The 20,180-nt window shown below is 40.8% G+C and overlaps 1 protein-coding gene across 2 annotated transcripts; it reads right to left on the bottom strand.

Moving 5' to 3' along the window:
- Window positions 1-906: 906 nt before the first annotated feature.
- hnrnpua (heterogeneous nuclear ribonucleoprotein Ua) lies at window positions 907-19,764 on the bottom strand. Of its 2 annotated transcripts, none has more exons than XM_080200789.1 (14): window positions 18,929-19,764; window positions 14,798-14,924; window positions 14,633-14,706; window positions 12,342-12,481; window positions 12,157-12,256; window positions 9,613-9,725; window positions 8,726-8,989; window positions 8,114-8,233; window positions 6,760-6,888; window positions 6,152-6,320; window positions 4,456-4,722; window positions 3,334-3,542; window positions 2,109-2,213; window positions 907-1,255 (listed from the first exon to the last, which is right to left on the bottom strand). In XM_080200789.1, the coding sequence occupies exons 1-14, from the start codon at window positions 19,671-19,673 to the stop codon at window positions 1,199-1,201; spliced, it is 2,619 nt and encodes an 872-aa protein (XP_080056915.1). In that variant the 5' UTR covers window positions 19,674-19,764; the 3' UTR covers window positions 907-1,198. The 2 variants fall into 2 exon arrangements, with proteins under 2 accessions (XP_080056915.1, XP_080056916.1); XM_080200790.1 differs by having other exon boundaries at window positions 3,334-3,539; window positions 18,929-19,763.
- Between the last annotated feature and the right edge of the window lie 416 nt (window positions 19,765-20,180).

Here is a 20,180-nt window from a genome sequence, read left to right as displayed (position 1 = left end):
ATTTCTTAAGAACCAGTTATTATTACAACTGTCACTAATCATCCATTATTGTTGTTCAAACGTATGTTTATACACCCACCTCCAATTTTTATTTCAAGGCTCGGGCATAATTCCCCTGGTGCTTCAGTGAATTGGCTGTTCATGTGTAAAATCAGCCAGCTAAGTGATTAAAATCCCTATGGTAGGAACCACAGCTGAGCTACATCTATCCACATCACATGTTCACGGCCCAACACAAGTTATCAACCGCCAGGGCACCTATTGACCAGTACAGTATCTTTAAATTCAGCCCTTTCAGGAGGTTTGATGGGTTATAGAATCCTACAGTGCAGGAGGCCATTCAGCCTACTGAGTTGGCACTGACCACAATCCCACCTTGGCCCTATCCCCATAACCCTGGAAAATCCCCGATACCTAGGGGCAATTTAGCATAGCCAATCCACGTAACCTGCACATCTTTAGACTGAATGAGGAATATGACTGGAGGTCATGGACTGAAATTAGCAGTTATGTTACTGGACTAGCAATCCAGAGGCCTAAACTAATGACTGATCAAAGGGCACAAGTTCAAATCTCACCATAGCAACTGAGGAATTAGTGAAATAAAATGGGTGTTCAAAAGCTGGTGCAATCAGGATTGATCAATTAATGTTCATCTTGCTAGTGACATACAGTGAATTCATTAATCACTGTGTGGGGGGGATGAATTGTGAAAGAAGATGGGATAAGTGGGGGAATTCCCCAGGATGTTTCCCAAAATTGGTCAATTTTCCACTGCAAGAGCAGTGAGGGAGGCAAGTACCTGAAGTTGTACCATTTGGGTGAAAGGAAAAGCTTTAAAACAAGCAAAACTGGGAACACATCACTATGCAGGTTCATTAATAAACACAAGGGGCACACAGAAAGCACAAGTTCAGGGGAGTTTTTATTTGATAAAATTTTACAGGAAAAAAATGCAGAAACTGAAAATGTTTTCATCCTCTAGAAATTGGAGGTTCACCACATTTCACCTAAACATTACAATTAAAATGTAAAAAAATAAAAGACACTTAAAAATCAATTAATTGATAAAGCTTCCAAATACGACCTGCAGGCACTTTGTTTTGGAATGTTTAAAAATCAAGATTAAAAAAGTTGACATCTCTTGGTTGAAGTTACAGCTGCGGTGAAACCATCGTTGGATCACTCACTGCAGATCCTAGTAGTAGTCTTTGTTATACTGATTGCTGTACTGACTCCAGAACTGTTGAAGTCGCTGTAAGGTTTAAAAAGAGAGAATTAGGAAAAACCCTAAAAAGCAGCATCTTAGAACATCCAGGAAAGCTTTAAAAAAGTTTAAAGCAGGCACAAAAGTACACAACGCCAGCATAAAAAAAATCACATTTATACTAGCGTTATTTATCTCATTGCTGTTTTGACAATAGGCACAAAATACCTATAAGCACACTAAAAAGTTAGCTTAACGCACCAGATTGTTTTCTGCTCAAAATTATCTTCCCTAGGATGCTAAGAGGAACTCTAAATTTAACAGGAGGCCAATTGAAACTTGCATCAATCCAGGGCTAGAAGTTTCAGCACAGTAGCACCAAAGTAACTTTGCTCACCAAAAAAATTGCAACAATTCCAGGATGACTATGTCATCATCAAAATCCATTTTAGAAACTGCTGCTACTATGCTTTAGGATTTCTGAGATTCTCTTATCACAAGGAACCAAATTTAAATGGAAATATTAAAACCTACCAATAATTGTTTCTGTTCATCCACCCTTCCACTCTAACCTGCTTCAAGGTCCTTCATAATCTTTAATAGTAGCGCATCTAATTCTATTATCAGCACTCACCACTCCCCCCCACACTTCAGCTGAACCTGAAAATCATTCATAGGATTTTTAAAAAAACATTTTCAATATCCTGCATGACTCCATACTTTAAACACCTTTGCCCTGATCAAAAACTATATGAAGCAGATTCCAAATCAGCAACATTTGACAGACACCGGCATGGAGAACAGCAACACATGACCAGTCACTGCCCAAAACAGCTTTTAATAGGGCTGCAGATGAACGCACTGTCTGCTGCTCACCACCTTGGACTGAAGTGTTACTTACCGCCTGCTGCTGACGGCTCCAGTTCTGTTTGAAGCCCTGACCTTGGAGGAAGTTTTCATTTCTGTAGCCTTGATTAAAGCCACGATTTCCCCTGCCCCTGAAATTCTGTTGCAATAAAAAGTGTTTTAGTCAAAGAGACAGGCATACAGTTTTCTCCTTGCTACCCAGCTACCTGTTAAGTGCTGCACAAATCAGTTGGTATCCATAGCAGGAAATACCAGTTTTCTTTGGTATTGTGTTGTGTTGATTTGTGTAACTAATATGTAGAGCTGCATTCACTGTAAGCTCCATTTCAACAGGTGTGAATATCTCCACAATTCTCTCATTCCCATTGCAGCATTAAATTTGGTGAGCCATTAACACACTCGTAATGATGAGCCACAAAGTGCAGTAGGATTTCTACTACAAGCCAACTCTAGTTTCCTACAAGCCTTCAAACTTGATAACCAGTGTTCCACAATCCTGCTCAAACATTCTGTAAATGGCAAAGATATCTCATGGCTCTACCATTTCAAAGTTTTATCCTTGGATGAGCAGCTTTATTCTTCATGCCAATGTTGGAGGTACCTCCCCATCTCCTACCCCACAACCCTCATATCTGCATTTATCAATTTCTGGCCTTCTGAGGATCTTTCAATTTAATTGTTCCACAAGTGGTGGCCATGCCTTCTGCTGCCAAAGCCCTGATCTCCAGGAATTTCTTCCCTAAACCACTTCCCACCCTTTTCCTTCAAAAGGCACCTTAAAATCTACTTTTCTTGACCATCAGCCTTAATATCAGCAAAGTGGCTCGATGTCAAAATTTTATAATACCCGAGGTAGATTGGGTTGTTTTATGATGCTGAATGTGTTACATAAACATGGGCTATTGATGCTGAATGGGAGGGCCAACTATATATGTTATAAAATCAGCATGAGGAAGAAATACTGTGGCGATACATATAAATTGGTTGGAAGAATTATCATTTTTTTCTCTGAGTCTTTTACTCAGTGAAAACAATAGCAAAGGAAAGAAATGTGGGAAGCTATGACTAGATGGAAAGAGTAAAAGGCAACTTGAAGGAATTAGTAACTGACCATGAAAAAAAGGAGCCAAGGTTTAGTTACTGGCAGCTTAAACACAATTGTGAAGACTTAGGGACTGAGTGAACAGAATAATTTAAAGACTCGGGTTGGGCATCTCAAGAACAGTTTGGACAAAAACAATTAAAAATCTATACTTTACTTGTCCGTAGCCGCCTCGGTTGCTGCCTGGACCCCTGTGGTTGTCTGCTGCACCCCTATGGTTGTAAACACCTCCTCTGCCACTGTAAGAGGGTCTTTCGATAAAACCACCCCTGTTGTAGCCTATCATCGGAGTGAAGCGCTGATTATGAGCATAGCCACGGCTCTGCTGATTTCCTCTTCTATTATATTGCCCACGGTTTGAACCTGCTTGAAAAAGACGAGTGTCTCAGGGTTAACACACTTTATTTCCATTTAATTCTTCAATTCAATTTTAAAGGGGGGAAATCCAGACAATGGTCCAAACAATCTGTGCTGTATTTTTTTTTAAAAAAGGGTCAGTTTGCAGGACATCTTCTTACAGAAAAGATTTCTCTGGAACAAACTGCAGTCAGACTCTGGGATGACTCAGTGAGCAGCACTGCTCTAAAAACTAGCTGGTCTCATGGACTCCTAATCTGTCCTACATTTTTATCTCAAAGTTGCTACACAATTAGGACCTCCTAGTTCAGAGAAAGGAAATTAAGATTCCTGCTCCTGCCCAGTAACATTTGCTACAAATGTACACGCAAGAACTAAACTGGGCTTGGCTGTAATGTTCCCACCTAATCAACAGTTGTTATCGAAACTCTCAAGAATTATGACTACTACAGGGACACTCTAGAGGATGCCAGGGAACAATTAAATCACACCTGAAACAGGGAAGATAGACACCTAGGGGTCAGCTGAAAAAATACAAACAATTCTCTTCCAAGTCTTACTACTGATCACCAACGCAAGATTAAATTTCCCAGTTGTAAACTATTGGGGGGGGTGGGGATGAACATAATAGGAGGAGACCACAAGACCTGTTCCGCCATTCCGTGCAATCATGGCTGATCTTGGATTTCAACTTTATTTCCCCCCTTCTCCATATCCCTCAATTTTGAGGCATCACAAATGTGTTTAACCCAGCCTTAAATATATTCAACAACGGAGCGTCCACAACCCTCGGGAGTAGAGAATTTCAAAGATTCATAATCTCTGGATTTCTCATCTCAGCTCTAAATAAGGTGATAATTTGGCAGCAAAATGAACTACAGTCTATTTATACAAGTTTAAATAAAATTGCATATTCGCCTACCCCCTCGGTAATTGCCACGGTTCTGATATCCACCACGCCCTCCTCTCTGGCCACCTCTGTTGTATTGGTTCATTCCACCACGTTGGCCACTTCGCCCCCGGTTCATTGCTCTCTTCCCGGAGCTGGTGTTGGGTTTTTTCTCTGGTGGAAGGGCGGTTTTACTTTCCTCCTTGTATTTCTCGAGCAATTTCTGAGCATCTTCCTTCTGCAGCTCTGCGTAGCTCACTTCATCCAGGAAGTCACCTGGTTCAGGCAGTGTGAAGATACCTTGAAAAACAGACCATTAAAAGTGAGAATCGACCCGGTGCAGCAGAATCTCTCTATATTCCAGTTTGTCTGCAGCTCCATAATTGCTTTCCTTAGATGAGGTCAGTGCGGCCAGGTTACATCACCATTTCCCTTGCATCCTGTACTTTTGACTCACCAAGGGTGGTCTACAGGGCATCAGCTCTCCTCTGCCACCTTTTTTCAAGTCAGGTCAGACAGAGTGTAAATAGACTATTCAACTGTGTAAGCATCACAGCTGAACTCTGTACTCACCCAAAGTCCGCATGCATACATTTTTCTGCATGTGTGCATGTCACTGAACAGCAGCAGAACCACCCTCCCCCCACTTTTGTACAAGGAGGCACTAAAACCAGATCCAGGATAGTCCCGATTGCTACTTCTTCTGGGGCGGCACAGTGGTTAGCACTGCTGCCTCACAGCAGCAGGGACTTGGGTTTGTTTCCCAGCTTGGGTCACTGTGTTCTCCCCGTGGGTTTCCTCCCATTATCCAAAGCCAGTTAGGAGTACTGGCCATGCTAAATTCTCCCCCGTGCAACCAAACAGACACCAGAGCAAGGCAACTAAGGGATTTTTACAGTAATTCCATTGCACTGTTAGTGTAAGCCTACTTGCAACTAATAAGTTTGGAGAAATGCAGTAACTAAAGGGTCTGGGAGTTCAAACAGAAATTTGTACAATCCACGTCATCACTTTTCCTCTCCTCCTTCAAATCCAGGTCATGCCTCACACTTGGCTTAATGGCACTAATTTTGAAATCTTTGAACAAATACATTTGTGAAGTCCAGATCAAAGGGAGCATCAAGGCATTCTGTTTAAAATTAGGTTGGAATGATAACAGTGCACCCTTCGAGTAGCAAGATAATACCCCAGCTACAATGCATGGAAAATTCAGAAGATTTATAGGACTCCTGTGTAGCACCACCACATATCTGAGCACCAGAAACTACTTTGTATCAGTGTGAGACTGATAATGCACTGTTGGCCTACAAGAATTACACCAGACAAAAGTTACACTTTCATGAGTAAAATAAACAGTTTGTAAATAGCTGCATGGCAGCAGCCTACAGCTACAAGTCAGTTTTCAAGCAAGATTTTTTTAAAAAGGCACAAAACATGTTATATAGCAGGCAAGTAAAACACCCAAGTTAAACATCTCTAAAATTACAATTAAACTTACATTAAATGTAAAATAAAAAGACCAATGTAACAGGCAAATAAATTTTTAAAAATCCAAAAGGGGCAAAAATCATATTTTTAAAGGTTTGGTAAAAACACTAGAGATAACCATTAAGTGCACTGTTGTACCACTAACACATCCAAACTACAGAGTAAGACCAGGTATTCTAGCTTCCAAAGAAAAACTGATTGATAAGGCAACACAAGGGTTGCACTCAAATTGGATCTACACCTTTCATTTTCAGAACAGCATGCTCTGGGACATCCTTTCCCTCTTCCTCTGCTTTCTTCTTTGAACGCTCCTTATATTCTTCATCTGATGGGCAAATGACAACCGCTTTACGCTGGAAGCCTGCGAACAGGCACATCTTCCTTCTCTGTGCAGCTGCACACACATTTGTCTACACAAGAAAATTAAAAGTTTTTTTGAAAAAAAAAGCTATGCTTCTCATTTTGAGTTTTCCAGGCACCCCCACACCCCCCATTCTTGCACAGCATCCCATCTTAATTTAAGCCCAGCAAAGCTGATAAAACAGCACTAATTATTGTGCACCAAGTAAACAATTAATTGTAGCAAACATATTACAAGAGGATTGGCTATAGTAAGGAATCAAGTGTAATTATATTGGGTTATTTGGTTGTTTTCCTACTTAGCGACAACTTAAGTGTCCTATCTGCAATCTGTACTCAATTGTTTTCAATATATTGAACTCTGGCCCTATATCTATCCTTGGTCTCCCAAACAATCTGACCTATTGTGTACATCATATACAGAAACAAAAACGAACTGGATAATACAACCAGTCAATTAAATGGAAGAAATATCAACTCCCCACATACCTGGTCAAGAATGTAGTTGCGCTTTTTGCGAGCTGCAATCTCAATAAACTTGCTCAAACACTGTGTAGCTTGTTGAATCAATGTAGTTAATTTACCTCTGTCAGTCTTCTGACGCTTGAAGCTCAAAACCTGAAAGGGGGCAGAAAATTAAAAAAAAACACATCCAGGAACAGTGTAAATTTGGGTCAACCATTATTAAATTTGCTTCTATAGTCGAAATCATCCTTTTAGTTGCATAATTTGAGTACAAATAAATCTAATCAAACACCATACCAAATGTCTTCAAGCTTATATATGATTGACCAGTCAAGTCAATCATATATAAGCTTGAAGTCATGAGATATGCAGAATCATCGAATCCCTACAGAATAGAGACGGCCATTCGGCCCATTAAGTCCAACTCTGACAGAGTATCTTATCCCAGGTTCGATTCCCAGCTTGGGTCACTATGTGTGGAGTATGCATGTTCTCCCCATGTCTGTGTGGGTTTCCTCCCACAGTCTGAAAGACATGCTGGTTAGGTATGTTGACCACGCTAAATTCTCCCTCTGTACCCGAACAGGTGCTGGAGATGGCAATTAGGGGATTTTCACAGTAACTTCACTGCAGTGTTAATGTAAGCCTTGTGACACTAATAAATAGATTTAAAAAACACCTTAAAACTTATCCAGGCCCCTGTCCCACTCTTTCCCTGTAATCTCACATTTACCATCCATCTACCTACACAGCTTGGGGCTATGGGAGGAAATCCATGCAGACATGGGGAGAACATGCAAAGGACAAAACAGAATCTGTTTCCTGGAGTTGAGAGGCAGCAATGCTAAACCACTATGCCGCCCTTGCAGAAGATGAAGAATTTGAAAACTATTTTGAAAACGTTGCATGATTTTTCTTTTTCATTAACGTACTAATGAAAGAGATATGAAATAAACCTTTGGTTACGTATGTAATGGGTGCTGTTTTTCTCTGTGGAATCTCAAGCTAGCCTGGTCTTGTCTTACTTTGACTTGTATATGAATGAAGTTTGCAAAAATTGAAAATCTAATCAATTCAACTGATACATCAGGAAATATGGTATATTATTACAGCCATTTGTTTACATGCAGGATTTCTACATTTCTTTGAGACATGCAGCTTCAATGTAATCACAACCCGAAATTGAACTGGAGTTGTATGAATATACAAGCCTTCTAATAATACATACACAGGTAATACCTGCCTCCCAGATGCACATCAAAGAGCTTCCACATGAACAGCAAAGTAAATGTGAACCTCTTTTGGTCAAAGCAACTTAAACATGCATCTAATTTTTACATGCACATATCAAAAAATAAAGCTTTCTCAAATATCTCACCTTCATTATATCCATAATGTTGTTTGTCCCCAAAATGTTATATTTGCCTGGGTACTCTGCTGCATGCTTCGAAACCCAAACTGATTTGCCAGTCCCAGGCAAGCCAACCATCATCAAAACCTAAAATAAACCAAATACTACAGATTAATTCAAATATCCCCTTGCAAAGTGATCATGAATCATCAATACTGAATAAAATATTTACTGCAGGTTGTGTGTTACATGGCAAGATTCATACTGCCGTACTTCATTGTCTTCCAACATGCAAATTATAGTGCAAATATACCCTGAAGCCTGGAGGTATGTATGAAATCTGAAGCAAAACAGCTAGTGAGAAAGGAAGTACATTATAGCCTATATCCAGGGTGAGACAAGTATGGAATCTAACTACAATACTTTAAATATTGAATAACTCATGTCACTTTATAGAAAAGTCAATGCTACGAATGAAACAACTTTGTATTTTTCAACATAGTCAAGAGATTTCAAACAAAGGTGGGTAAATGGAATTGAGATACATGTCAGTCACGATCTTGCCCAAGCAGTTTAACTCCTATGTTCCGACTTACATAGCACTATGTAAGAATCAATGGTTTAAAGCATCACATATACCTCACATTCTCCTTTGGTTTTGGGTCCCTTTGGCCCACGTACACGTTCCTCCAATGGAACCTGCTGGATGAAGGTGAAGCCCTCTGGTATCGGAAAGTATGGGGTCTCCATCTGTCCAAAATTAAGCTCCACAGCACAATTGTGGCACAGAACATGTGGAAATAAGGCTCTGTCAGCGAGACTGTCTTTCCCAATCTTAAACGCAACACCCAGATCCTGACCATTCTTGGAATAAGATACTTCCACTTCATCAGTATCAAAGTTCTGTAACAAAAATGTGTCAAATAATGTTGAGATCACTAGAATTTCTTGCAAAGAGAAAAATTCAAGCCAAGATTGACCGCAATCGACAACTGAGAAAATTTGATAGTGATTATCGCACAACTTCTGCTGAACATTAAACATCCTTGTTGTATATGGGGTATCTGATTCTTACTGCAAAGGATCAATCTCCATGGATTGCATGCTAATTGTTAAACATGAACTTTCCTACACCTGCAATGCTCAGCTCTTGATGTACACATGCAGACATTTTCTAATGCTCCTTTCACTAAATATATTTTGTGGATTCCTTTTAAATAAAAAAAATTTAACTGCAAATTCTTTCTTACTCTCTAACAACAGTATCACTGGCAGGATAGCGTTACTAAATTCAATGTGAAGGAGTTAACTGAATATAATTAGTTTTCAATAATTATTATATCCAAAACTCCTAAATTGATAGTCAAATGCATCGGTTTGTTGACTCCTTTAAGCCAATACTGATCAATGATAGCACTGGGGTTAGGTTTGAACACAACAGAAATAGGCGGTAAAAGACAGCACCTCAAATCAGAATTCTTTATTAGTCCTGATGCTGTGATTCCCTGTAAGTACTGTTGACTTACCAGAAAGCAGCCAATCACATCATTCTCCCCAAATTTTTCACCATAATCTTCAGACTTGCAATTTGAACATTTTGCTCCGTTCCCAGAGTACCCGACAGAAAGTTCTTCTTCGCCTGAAAACAAAGAGTTTTTAAACAATTTGAACTCAAGCAACCAATGCTGCCTAGGCTAAGAGTTACAAACTGGACTCTGAAACAATGCTGGGAATGCACAGGTCATTCAATGCCTGTAGATGTATCCTTTGGCAATAGGCTCCACAATACAAATGTTTGCAACTTGAGTTGCATTAGAATTTTGGTAAAGAATGAGCAATGGTCAGGTGCACTGAATTCAAGATAAAATACACAAGTGGCTCATGTTTCTAGATTCTAGTGATCTCAGAGTTATCAAAATTATAGCCTCATGTGACCATCAGGACACTAGAAAGCAAACTGAATAAAATATCATGTCCCTAATTTTTTAAAAAATATAATAAAGACATCACTGCCCATTTCAGGTCATCAGTCTAGCATGGCCTAGAGTTATACAGGCCATACGGCAGTCAATATCCTAGATTAAAGGAGCTGAAATATGCACAAAGTAGGAGTGTGTTCCAGTTTGTTCTGCTGTACCCAATGATAACTTTCAGAAGGGTTTAGATGACATACCGTCTTTACAGGATTGTTTTGGGTCAGAAACCCTTGCAAGGACAGTCTAATCACTTGATTTCAGAGCAGAATGGGGCCATACCTTGATTGCTGGATAAAACTGCATTATGATGAAAACCCAATCTATATGCCTCAGGAAATGCCATTACATCAGCAGTTTGCGAAATGGTAAGCCTACAGTGAAATTCCATCTGGGTAAGTGTACAACACAATGTAAGCAAGCTTTAGTGTTGCTTTTCAGAGGAAAACAGGCAATCTGGACATGTGGAGATGATAAATGCAATTTGCCAAGATAAATGGGACAAGGATAAAATGGTTTGGCAATCTGTCAGTTTACATGTTGATTATATGTGCCAGCCATGCATGGAAAGACATTCTGGGTCAAATATTGACAAAAAGGTGGAATTCCAAGGGTGAAGAAACAGGAAAATCACAATAGGAAATTATCAAACAAAGGGAAGGGCAGGAAGAGAGAGAAAAAAAACTAGGAATAAGTTATTTGAACAAAAATATCTCGCAGCCAAATACTTGGCCTGAGGCTGAGAGATGCAAACATATAGAAAATACAAACATCCCTTGCCTGATCTAACAGAAAAAAATCAGCTAAAGATTCTGAATGACAAATCTGAAAGCAAAAGAGGAAAGCACAATGTTTACTTGAGAATGAAATAATTTAAAAACAAGAGGTCAAAGAATATCTACAGCATTGCATTGTTAAAGGCAATGTGACATGGTAAAGAAAAGATATCACATCCTTAGAATCCTGTACAGTCTCTGTAGGGATGCCTGCACATTTGATTAATGGATGGTGATTTGCAACACAGCCATTACTTTGTATTATAATTAGAAATAATGCCAGAAATGCTTCAAAGAGTTAAATATTTCCAAAAGTACCAAGAATTTAAAATTTAAAAAGACTGGCAAATTTCCCCAGTAACTATAAATTTAATCTCCAAACCAAGCAATCAATGCTCAAAATGTTTCACACGGTGGAGGGAGAGAAACAAAAGGAAGCACAGAACGATGTTTAACACTATAAAACTTTAATGCATTGAATAAATGGATCATATAAAGTTAGAGAACACAAATTCAGGTACTAGAAACCAGAAGAGCCACAAAACTTTAGACATTCAAATGATCCTTTTAAGATGCAGGCCAGAATATGAATTATTTCATCAATACAATGCACAATTTAAGCATTCTTTAAAACTTGATTCATGCAGAAATGTATTATGGTGTGAGTACTATTACTATTATGTATCAATTCTCTTCCGTCTCCTTTAGTGTTTCTTTCCCATATTAACCGCAGCAATCAATCCACAATTTTCGCTTCTGGCAAATATGTACAGCTACTTGGACTCAGCTTGCCAAGTAAGATGGCACCTTCAGCTTTTGAGCCAAGACAAAAAGCTCACATAACCCTAATCATAGCTTTCTCACCAAGAAAAAAATAACTTGGGTTTCCTGATAAGTAAATTTCTGCAACATTTCACCTTTCCTACAAAATAACAGATTACTCCTTTCAGTAAGCGGCGTCATTTTTGAAAGGTGCCATGAAATCACTGCAACATAGTTCCAAGTCCACTGCGACTTGGTAACTGGCAGGTAAACTGCTGTGAACTCACTGTTAAAACCTCTCTTTACCTATTACACTCTCAAAAAGAAAACCATCACATATTATCAAATTGCACCCAACTGGTTTATTACACACGACATTGAGCAATGTTCAAATTGTTAACTGACAGTTCTTGACCAGATTTGGGAAATAGCGTTTTGATAGAAATCAGCATTCCATTTAAATGATTTTGCCATTGACAGAGATGAATGTGCACAAAGGTAGAGGATAAAAAGATTTCAGTAAAGAGTGAAGAAAATAGGATGCTGTATATAAACTTACCAAGTAACATGCTGTAGGAAGCCAAGGACCAGCCAACCCTCACTTCATGTTGGTCAGTCTGATCTGGTGGCAAATGCTTAACTGGTATCTTCTCAGTTACCTGAAGGACAACGTCAAAGTCAGACAATACCATCCTAAATTTGAGACTTTACAAAAGAATCGCTTATAAAACTGAAGGCATTTACCTTCATTTCAAAGCAGATTTTGCCTTTGGCAACTCCATAGGAAGCTCTCCCTCCAGCCCAGAGGTAGGCAAATCCTTCCATAGTCAGTGGCATGGCGCCAAAACGATCTCTATTGATCTTAAAGTGCAAATCGCAGTTGTCTTTAAAAGAACATGGCACATGTTAGTATTTAAATTAAACCACAGTATAATAAATAGTACACACTAACTAGCACATGTGTAGAACATAACAGCATCATTTCCCAATGTAATACCACTAGAAGTTAATGCCACATACCAACAAAGAAATTGACATTACTAGATCACTAATTAGAAGCTTGAATGCTAAAAAGCAAATAAGAAAAATTGGACCTGTATAAGTGATCTGTACGAATGTTATTCTGTCATAAAATAAGCAGTGTAAGAACTGAAGAACAACAAGAGCAACTACAAGAACATTTTGAAGATCTTTTCAGGGACGAAACAGAACCAAAATAAAGATCTATGAGTATTAATGCAACTCACTAGTATTTTTAACACCTACACAAGCATAGTAGACACTAATTTTCTTCCCTTCCCAAGGGGAACATTATGAGATGTGAAAAACCAAAAGAGGACAGTTTTTAAAACTGCTACACTGTTTCAGGTTTAAAGTCAGTTGAACTGTCTTGAAAACAAAGGGCTTTCCCCAACATTAAAACTTGCTATTAAAGTTACTGACTTGGCTATGATATCAAAACAAAAGCACAAGACAACTATTAAGGATACTGACTGACATCAAGTCACAAGTATATGCTTTGGTTAATGAGAAACAAACTGAAGGCAAAAGGCAGTCCACCTTTCCTATAAAATTTTGAGTGACAATTATAAACCTGCATTGCACCCCAGTAGCAAATAGCATTTCAAACATGTACTATTGCCCAGTATCAGGAACATTATTTATAATGATGTCAAAAACCCAGGACCCCTTTAGGCTTTCAGTGGAAAGACCAAGGATTGTGGGTTTGTAGAGGTTTACAGCATGGAAACAGGCCCTTTGGCCCAACTTGTTGGAATGTGTTTCACAATGCCATAGCCATTAGAAGCTAGCTGTGCTAGATTTAAGGACACGAATAAGCCCAAAGCAAATTAACACACAGCAGGTTTTCACTAATAACTTATTTACATACTTCTAAATGTGACACAGAAATGGTCTTAAACAGGATTAAGATACTCAAGGTTGATCAGGCTTCTGGACTTGATACCATATAATAGAATGCTAAGTGACAATGAGATCTGTTATGGAAGTGATGAATTCATTTGGTTAAGTGCTCCAAGACCTTGGTTAGTTCAAACTGACTGAATGAAGTTTTAAGATCCCAATACTTAAGGAGAAATCAAATGAGGGATTGTAATTCTAATAGTTTGACATCAACCTTGGAAAAGATGATAGACAGTCTTAAAAAGGATGTGATCATAATCAGCTGGTGAAGTCAGCAATTACTAGGTAACAGTTTTGCTTGAAAAAGAAAACAACCTACCCCATTAATGGCAGTCCAATGCAAGTTACAGAACATATTTTGAAACAGGATAGGCATCTGGGGTCACAGTTGACATGTCATTGAATGTTCAGATAATTTAATGTGGCTCACAAGTGAGATTTCAGACCAAAATTTTTAAGATTGCACAGCACAAGAACACAACATGTAGACTGTGTAGCAATTATATATCTGTTTTAGTCCTCAAACACGCTGAATAGCCAGGCTATGGATTATTAGGATAGGCTTGATAAGTTTGATTTCCATTCTTTAGAGAAATGCATGCTCAAGTGACAATCTTCATTTGATCCAATTGCTTCCATGATTTTAGTCAGAAAGATAGAAGCATATGTCTGAGATTTATGGGCGTGTGCATGAAATACACAGATAGGTTCAATAACAAATGTGCGGCAAGCATCTAAGTCTGAGAAAAAAATATCCAGCAATTATGGGGAAATTTCAAAGCAGTCAGGAATAGTAACATTCATGAGTTGCAAAGTTTCTGGAACTTGATTCATTATCCCTTAAAGAATTTCCCAGACACATTATGAAAAGACTCCCAATTTTTTTGCCTGTCCCAGGAAATTCTTGACTGAGGTGGGTGGGGGCTGGGTAGTAGAATAATGGTACTGTGTGACTAAGGGGAGTTCTGTGGATGATGTAGTCGGTCTCAGCTCAATCATATCTGAAACTTGACTGCAGTAGCAATTCTTCACAAGTTTCTAGTAGTTCAAATTCTTGCCTCATCGCCCACTTTACAATACATACATTAGCCAATCTAGTTAACATCACGTACATGTATCCAGGGCAACTACAGTATCATCAAATTCCTCCTCATCTTCTTCCACAGGTGGCTGGGGAGATTTAGACCTGGAAACAACCACATATATTGATTAATGGCTTGGAACTAAACAGAACAATAAGAAGGTGCTACAAACTGATTACATGAAGTTAATCATACCGCCGATATTTGTTTTCTTCAATATACTCATAATAGCCACGTCCATGGTCTTCATGAGGTCTCTTTACACCTTTGCGATTTTGCTCTTTACTCTTATCAGTTGTCTGTTCAGCCTGGCCCTCTTTTCCTACAGAGGAAAGTAGGTTAACAAATTGACCAATATTGGCTCCAAATGCAAGATTACAATGATTATATTAAACTGGGGGAGAAGTGGAAATTGGCATACAATTCATGCACAAAGTAGGAAGTCAAACGTCAGCGTAATTCAGAGATATGGGAATTACTTTAACTGTTCCAAATGAGGTTAACTGCAATTCATGAACAACTTCAGTTTGTTTGCTTTAAATAGATTATATTTTACCACAATGCGTTAAATTCACAATATGATGAAAAGTGTAATGGTCTTTTACGTTTCATTCTCACAAATTAAGTATCTGCAAAGCATACACAAGAGAATTTATTAGCTTGTTAACCACAACAATACTCTTCTACAATTGAGAGTATTCAGCCCATGAAATGCACTATTCATAAACTGAACATAACTGTTACAAGACTTTGCATCGAAAGGATTGAAGATACGCTATGTGAAGTTTCTATGTACCCCGCAATCTGATAAACATGGAGCACAGCCCTTATAAACATTTCCACATCACCAGATTCTAGTTCTACGACAGGGGATTTTCCCTCAAAAGTCATTTCATTTTGATCAATTCTAAATAACGTGCAGTTATTTGAAATAAAATTGACCAAGAGCCAAGTTTGGTTTAGTACTGCCACCCCCTTGCACAATCATGCCAGGTTTATCACCTCCACTCTGCCAACGACCACAGCATCATTCAAAGACATTTGCCCAGCTGAAACTCAATTCAACTTCAACTACATCAACATGACTCTTCATTGTTCCATTCCTAGACTCATTTCAAAATCAGAATGCTGATTTATGGGTTAACACTGTGGTTCCACAAAAGAAAAGGTTTAATGCTGTACACATCAATGTAATTCCAGAGGGAGACTTTTATCCAGTTGCTTTTAAGTGTTAGCCTTCACAACAAGTGACCCACTGCACCAGGCACCATGTGTTTGTAATTCTTTTTCTGCAACATTATGTTGCAAATTTTGTATTAACATATAAAGGAAGTACTAATTTACTAAGCATTCGTACCACGCAGTTAGAGTCACAGCAAAATGGGACCCTGCTTCCTCCAGGCCTGGAATTCAGGAAGCATTTACATTATAAACACTATCAATACAAAACTGCTCTTTGCATAGAGGGCAGTAGTATTGCAAATTCACCTAGTCTTTCATAAGCCACTTTCATTTTGAATAAGGAAGTAAGAGGGAATTACTCCTCAGTGGAAATGTGCTGATGAAACACCTTGCTGCATAAATAGGACAGTTCTGTCATTGGGAGACTGAAATGGGACACACAACGCTGTTTCCAGAAATAGTTCTTGGCTATTAATAAGCAAATCCTGCTCTGTTAGCCTGAGAGCAGCTGCCTAGTTTGCACTGCTTAATATCAGTAGGGCACCAAAAGGGAAAAGCATGGCATGCACTAAGTTATTTAAAGGCAGCTTAAACTTATCAACCAACATTAAGTTCATCACAGAATGAAACACACCAAAAGCTGCTCCATGTCTCATCTAGTTTGAAACACTGAATGGTAGGATGACTATTGGTCCTTTTCACCTAAGGATTGTAGCCAATAAAGATATTCCAATAAATCAAAACTAAACTGTAAATATTCCAACAGAGTACTTGGACAACTCACCCTAACTCAACAACACAAATAATATTTCCACTTTTGACTAATCTGTGAGGTTTAGGAGTTGTGCTTTTCAAATATAAAAACATTAGCCAATTTCAATCTCTACTGCGGTAACTGCCGTGTTGAAAAGTTGGCTCATAGGAAGTGACAGGACCCCGCTGTGAATTGAGCAGAATTATGGGGGGTCCTCAAGACTTACAAGCGCGTGGGGTAATTGCATAGTATATATCTTGTCTGAATACTTAAAAAAAAACAATTTTTTTCAAATCTGAAAGCTTTCAAACACAAAATAAACCAGCCCAAATAAAGCTCTGGATAAGCACTGTGCAGCTATCTACATGACAGAAAATTGGATTTGCAGCCAAGCAGCATAAGATGCAGCTGGTTGCGAATCAATATTGCAATGACTGATCCAAGGACTGCTACAATGTAGCCTTAAATAACTACATTCTGTGCACACTACCAGTTTGTTTAAAGATTGCTAATTTCTTCAAATCTGGGTACGGCGCAAACTCAATTTCTGATTGCAGCACCAGCAACTGTATTGGACCTTTTTTCAGATGGGAAATGCAGCCCACTAGCCCTCAGTTGTATGTCAAAAGTATTGTCCACTAGCCAGTGCCACTACATTTGCACACACTTGAACAATTAAGTTGTTTGTGAATGGTCCCCTATGGTATTGCTCACATTGCATAGGACGAATTGTTATTTTATAATGACAGGACTGTCACACTGTGGAACCACAATATGTTACTCTGCTTCAGAGGTGCAGTGGAAGACTACAAAATATAACTCAACAGACTCTATTTGATCTTAGTTTGATGTCTACTTGTTGGTGAGGGATCTATCTTTATGAAGTGATAAATTTTCAGTTCAGAAATCAACATAAAATTATCTACCTTTCCTTTTTGCATCCAACTTTGAACGTACCATGGTAAACTTAGCTAGGAAAATGTTAAGCCAAGGCAAAGACAACAGAAAACCTTATACTCTTTTTAATACATATTTTCCTACCTTCCAACTTAAACTTGAATCACTTGGGCAGTGCTGCAATTTGACTACATTACTGCTGTAATATTCGTCTTAGAATATAGCTTAAGATTGAAACGGAAGGCTTACCCGCATTGAAAATGGCCCACTTGTCCCAAGTGCCGCATCTCCATCAAAACACACTGTCACCAACTCAAGAATTCCTCTCTGTAACACCAGCTAGAATCCCACCTCCAACCATCCTTTGATAGACTATCTCCCAGCTGTATATTCATCTCACCCACAACTCCCTATCAACCTCCAGCCATACTACAAAATAAAAACTGCCTTGCACAAAGCCAACAGTATTTACACTGTAAAATGCAGAAGTTGGAAAACGCACTGTGGTCAATCTCTGCTTTATGACCAGGCCTCCCACATCTGCAATTTGACTAACGTTGCCACATTAGGGCTGAATTTGCTTGGCTCCATTCTCATCCGTACAACATTCAGAGAGATCAGTGTCTTATTTTCTTCCTTGAGACCTTCACAAACCTAATCATCACCTTGAACCCAGAACAAATTTCCAGTCAACTATTACACATATTGTGCTGTTCATACCTCACATGTACAGCACTGAACACCCAGCATTAGTCTTCTCTGCTTCTTCTAACTTTCTGGATGAAATCCAGGATTGGGTAGGTATCAAATTGGCGTGAGTAAATATTAGGAAGACAGGTTGTAAATCTCCTCTCCCTCCCCAGAAATATTTCCTTTTGCCACCAACTCTAGCCCCTGACTACACACTGGCTGAGACAATCTGTAAATCTTGGCATCCTGTTTCAGCACTGCATCCTTCCCCCCTCCAAATGGTCACAAATGCTGCCCACCATCTTAAACAAAAAAAAACCTCATCTCATGCAGATAGATGCCTTTTGTGACTCGATTGAAGTGACTGGGGATGGATTTTTTCCCCCAGGTCGAAATATGCAGTGCAAACAAAAGCAATTGCGAATGGGGAAAAAAATTGAAAGTTATTTGTCCCCACGTGCCACTTTCCCCCCCTTTTTCTCCAGCTCTTCCCCTCCTCCTCCATCCCCTTTGCTCTGGCTGCCTAGGCTTACTCCATTTTGCTTCGCATTATTTCCACCCTCCATTTTCTCTGGCCTGCTTCCCCATGCTGTATAATCATCCCCCTTCTCCCATTTTAAATCCTGTGTGTGTGTGTAAGGCAGGCACAGCTCCTCCCCCCACGCCCCATCTCCCACACACGCGCGCCAATGGAGCAGCAGCGCCGGAAGTGATGGTCCTGAGGCTCATTACCGTTTAAATGACAATAAAAATTAACCCCCCTCTCCCGCTCTTTATGGGAAATAAAAGGCCGAGCTGCCCACCTTTGCCGGAGGGCTGCGGGGCGGGAGCCGGGCCCGAGGCGGCAGCGGCGGCCGCCTCTGGCTCCGGCCCGCTGGCAGCCCGCGCCTCGCCGCCCCCCATTGTCTCCTCTTCTCCCGCTCTCTGCTGCGCCGCGGCCTCGGCCTGTGCCGGCTCCCGGGCCGCCTCCGGGGCCGCTCTTTCCGCCTCGCCCATCCCGTTTTCCTCCTCCTCTTCTTCCTCCTCCTCCTCCTCTTCGCCCAGGCCGCTCTCGCTCTCGCCCGTCTTACTCTCGGCCTCCTCCTCCTCCTCCATCATCTCCTCTGCGGCGGCCTGGGCCTCGGGCAGCAGACCCCCCTCGGAAGCGGCCGCCTGCGCCGCCGCGGGCAGCGGCCTAGCGGCAGCGCCGTTGAGTCCCGGGCCCGGCGCCTCGGCTTTGTCTGCCGCCGCCTCCTCTTCCTCCTCCATCAGCAGCGACTCGGGCAGCTCCCCGGCGCCGGCCTCCTCCTCCTCCTCTTCTTCTTCCTCCTCCTCCTCCTCCTCGCCGTTCTCGGGGGTCTCCAGCGGCCCGGGCCCGTCCTCCTCGCCCTCTCCCCCCTCCTCCATCTCCTCCTCGGCCTCCACTACCGCCTCCGCCGCCTCGCTGTCGAGTGCGGCCTGCAGCCGCTCCTGGAGCTCGGCCTTCAGGCCCTGCACGCTCAGGCCGCGCCGCTTCAGCTCATCCTTCAGCTCGGGCACCTTCAGCTTCTTGACGTTGATGTCGCTCATGTTGAGGTCCGGACTCGGCTCCGTCTCCCCCGCACCCACCGAGCGGCTCCTCGAGGCAGCGCGCCGCGCACGCTCAGTGCGGCCTGCTACCGTAAAGCCCCAAGAGTGCGCAGCCTCAGTGTCCACAGCCAGCTCCTACCGTAAAACCCCAAGAGTGCGCGCCACTCCTGGTACAGCAGGCCACTCACCAACAGTGCCCCTTCCTCCCCGCCCCCTTTGGCTGCTGGTAATAATGGATTACCAACAGAGCTGCCGCCATTGGTTGCTGGTGATGGTGCATCACTATCAGGGCTGCAGGGGGATTAGCCCATTGGCTGCTGGTGATGGGGCATTACCATCAGGGCTACTGGGAGATGAAGCATCACCAATAGGGCTAATGATTGATTTGTCATATTGGTGATGCACCATTAGCCAATAGAGTAATAAGCTCCAGAAAAAAAGTCCCAGTCTATCCAGCCCCTCCTTATAACTCAAACCATCAAGTCCGGGAGTTTGCGCATTCTCCCT

This window comes from Carcharhinus amblyrhynchos, chromosome 12 (genome assembly GCF_965287045.1).
Source record: "Carcharhinus amblyrhynchos chromosome 12, sCarAmb.v2.hapA, whole genome shotgun sequence".
In the NCBI taxonomy this organism is placed as follows: Eukaryota; Metazoa; Chordata; class Chondrichthyes; order Carcharhiniformes; family Carcharhinidae; genus Carcharhinus; species Carcharhinus amblyrhynchos.
The sequence above is the reverse complement of the archived record's forward strand: the minus strand, read 5'-3'. Positions and strand labels throughout refer to the sequence as shown.

What these genes read in the sequence shown, in the direction of transcription:
- hnrnpua (XM_080200789.1), bottom strand. Translation starts at nt 19,673, where the DNA reads ATGAGCGACATCAACGTCAAGAAGCTGAAGGTGCCCGAGCTGAAGGAT. An exon ending in TGTAGTTGCCCTGGATACAT is followed by an intron (nt 12,482 to 14,632) that starts GTACGTGATGTT and finishes GTTCTTTTAAAG; the next exon opens with ACAACTGCGATTTGCACTTT. An exon ending in ACATTATGGATATAATGAAG is followed by an intron (nt 6,889 to 8,113) that starts GTGAGATATTTG and finishes GCCCCCTTTCAG; the next exon opens with GTTTTGAGCTTCAAGCGTCA.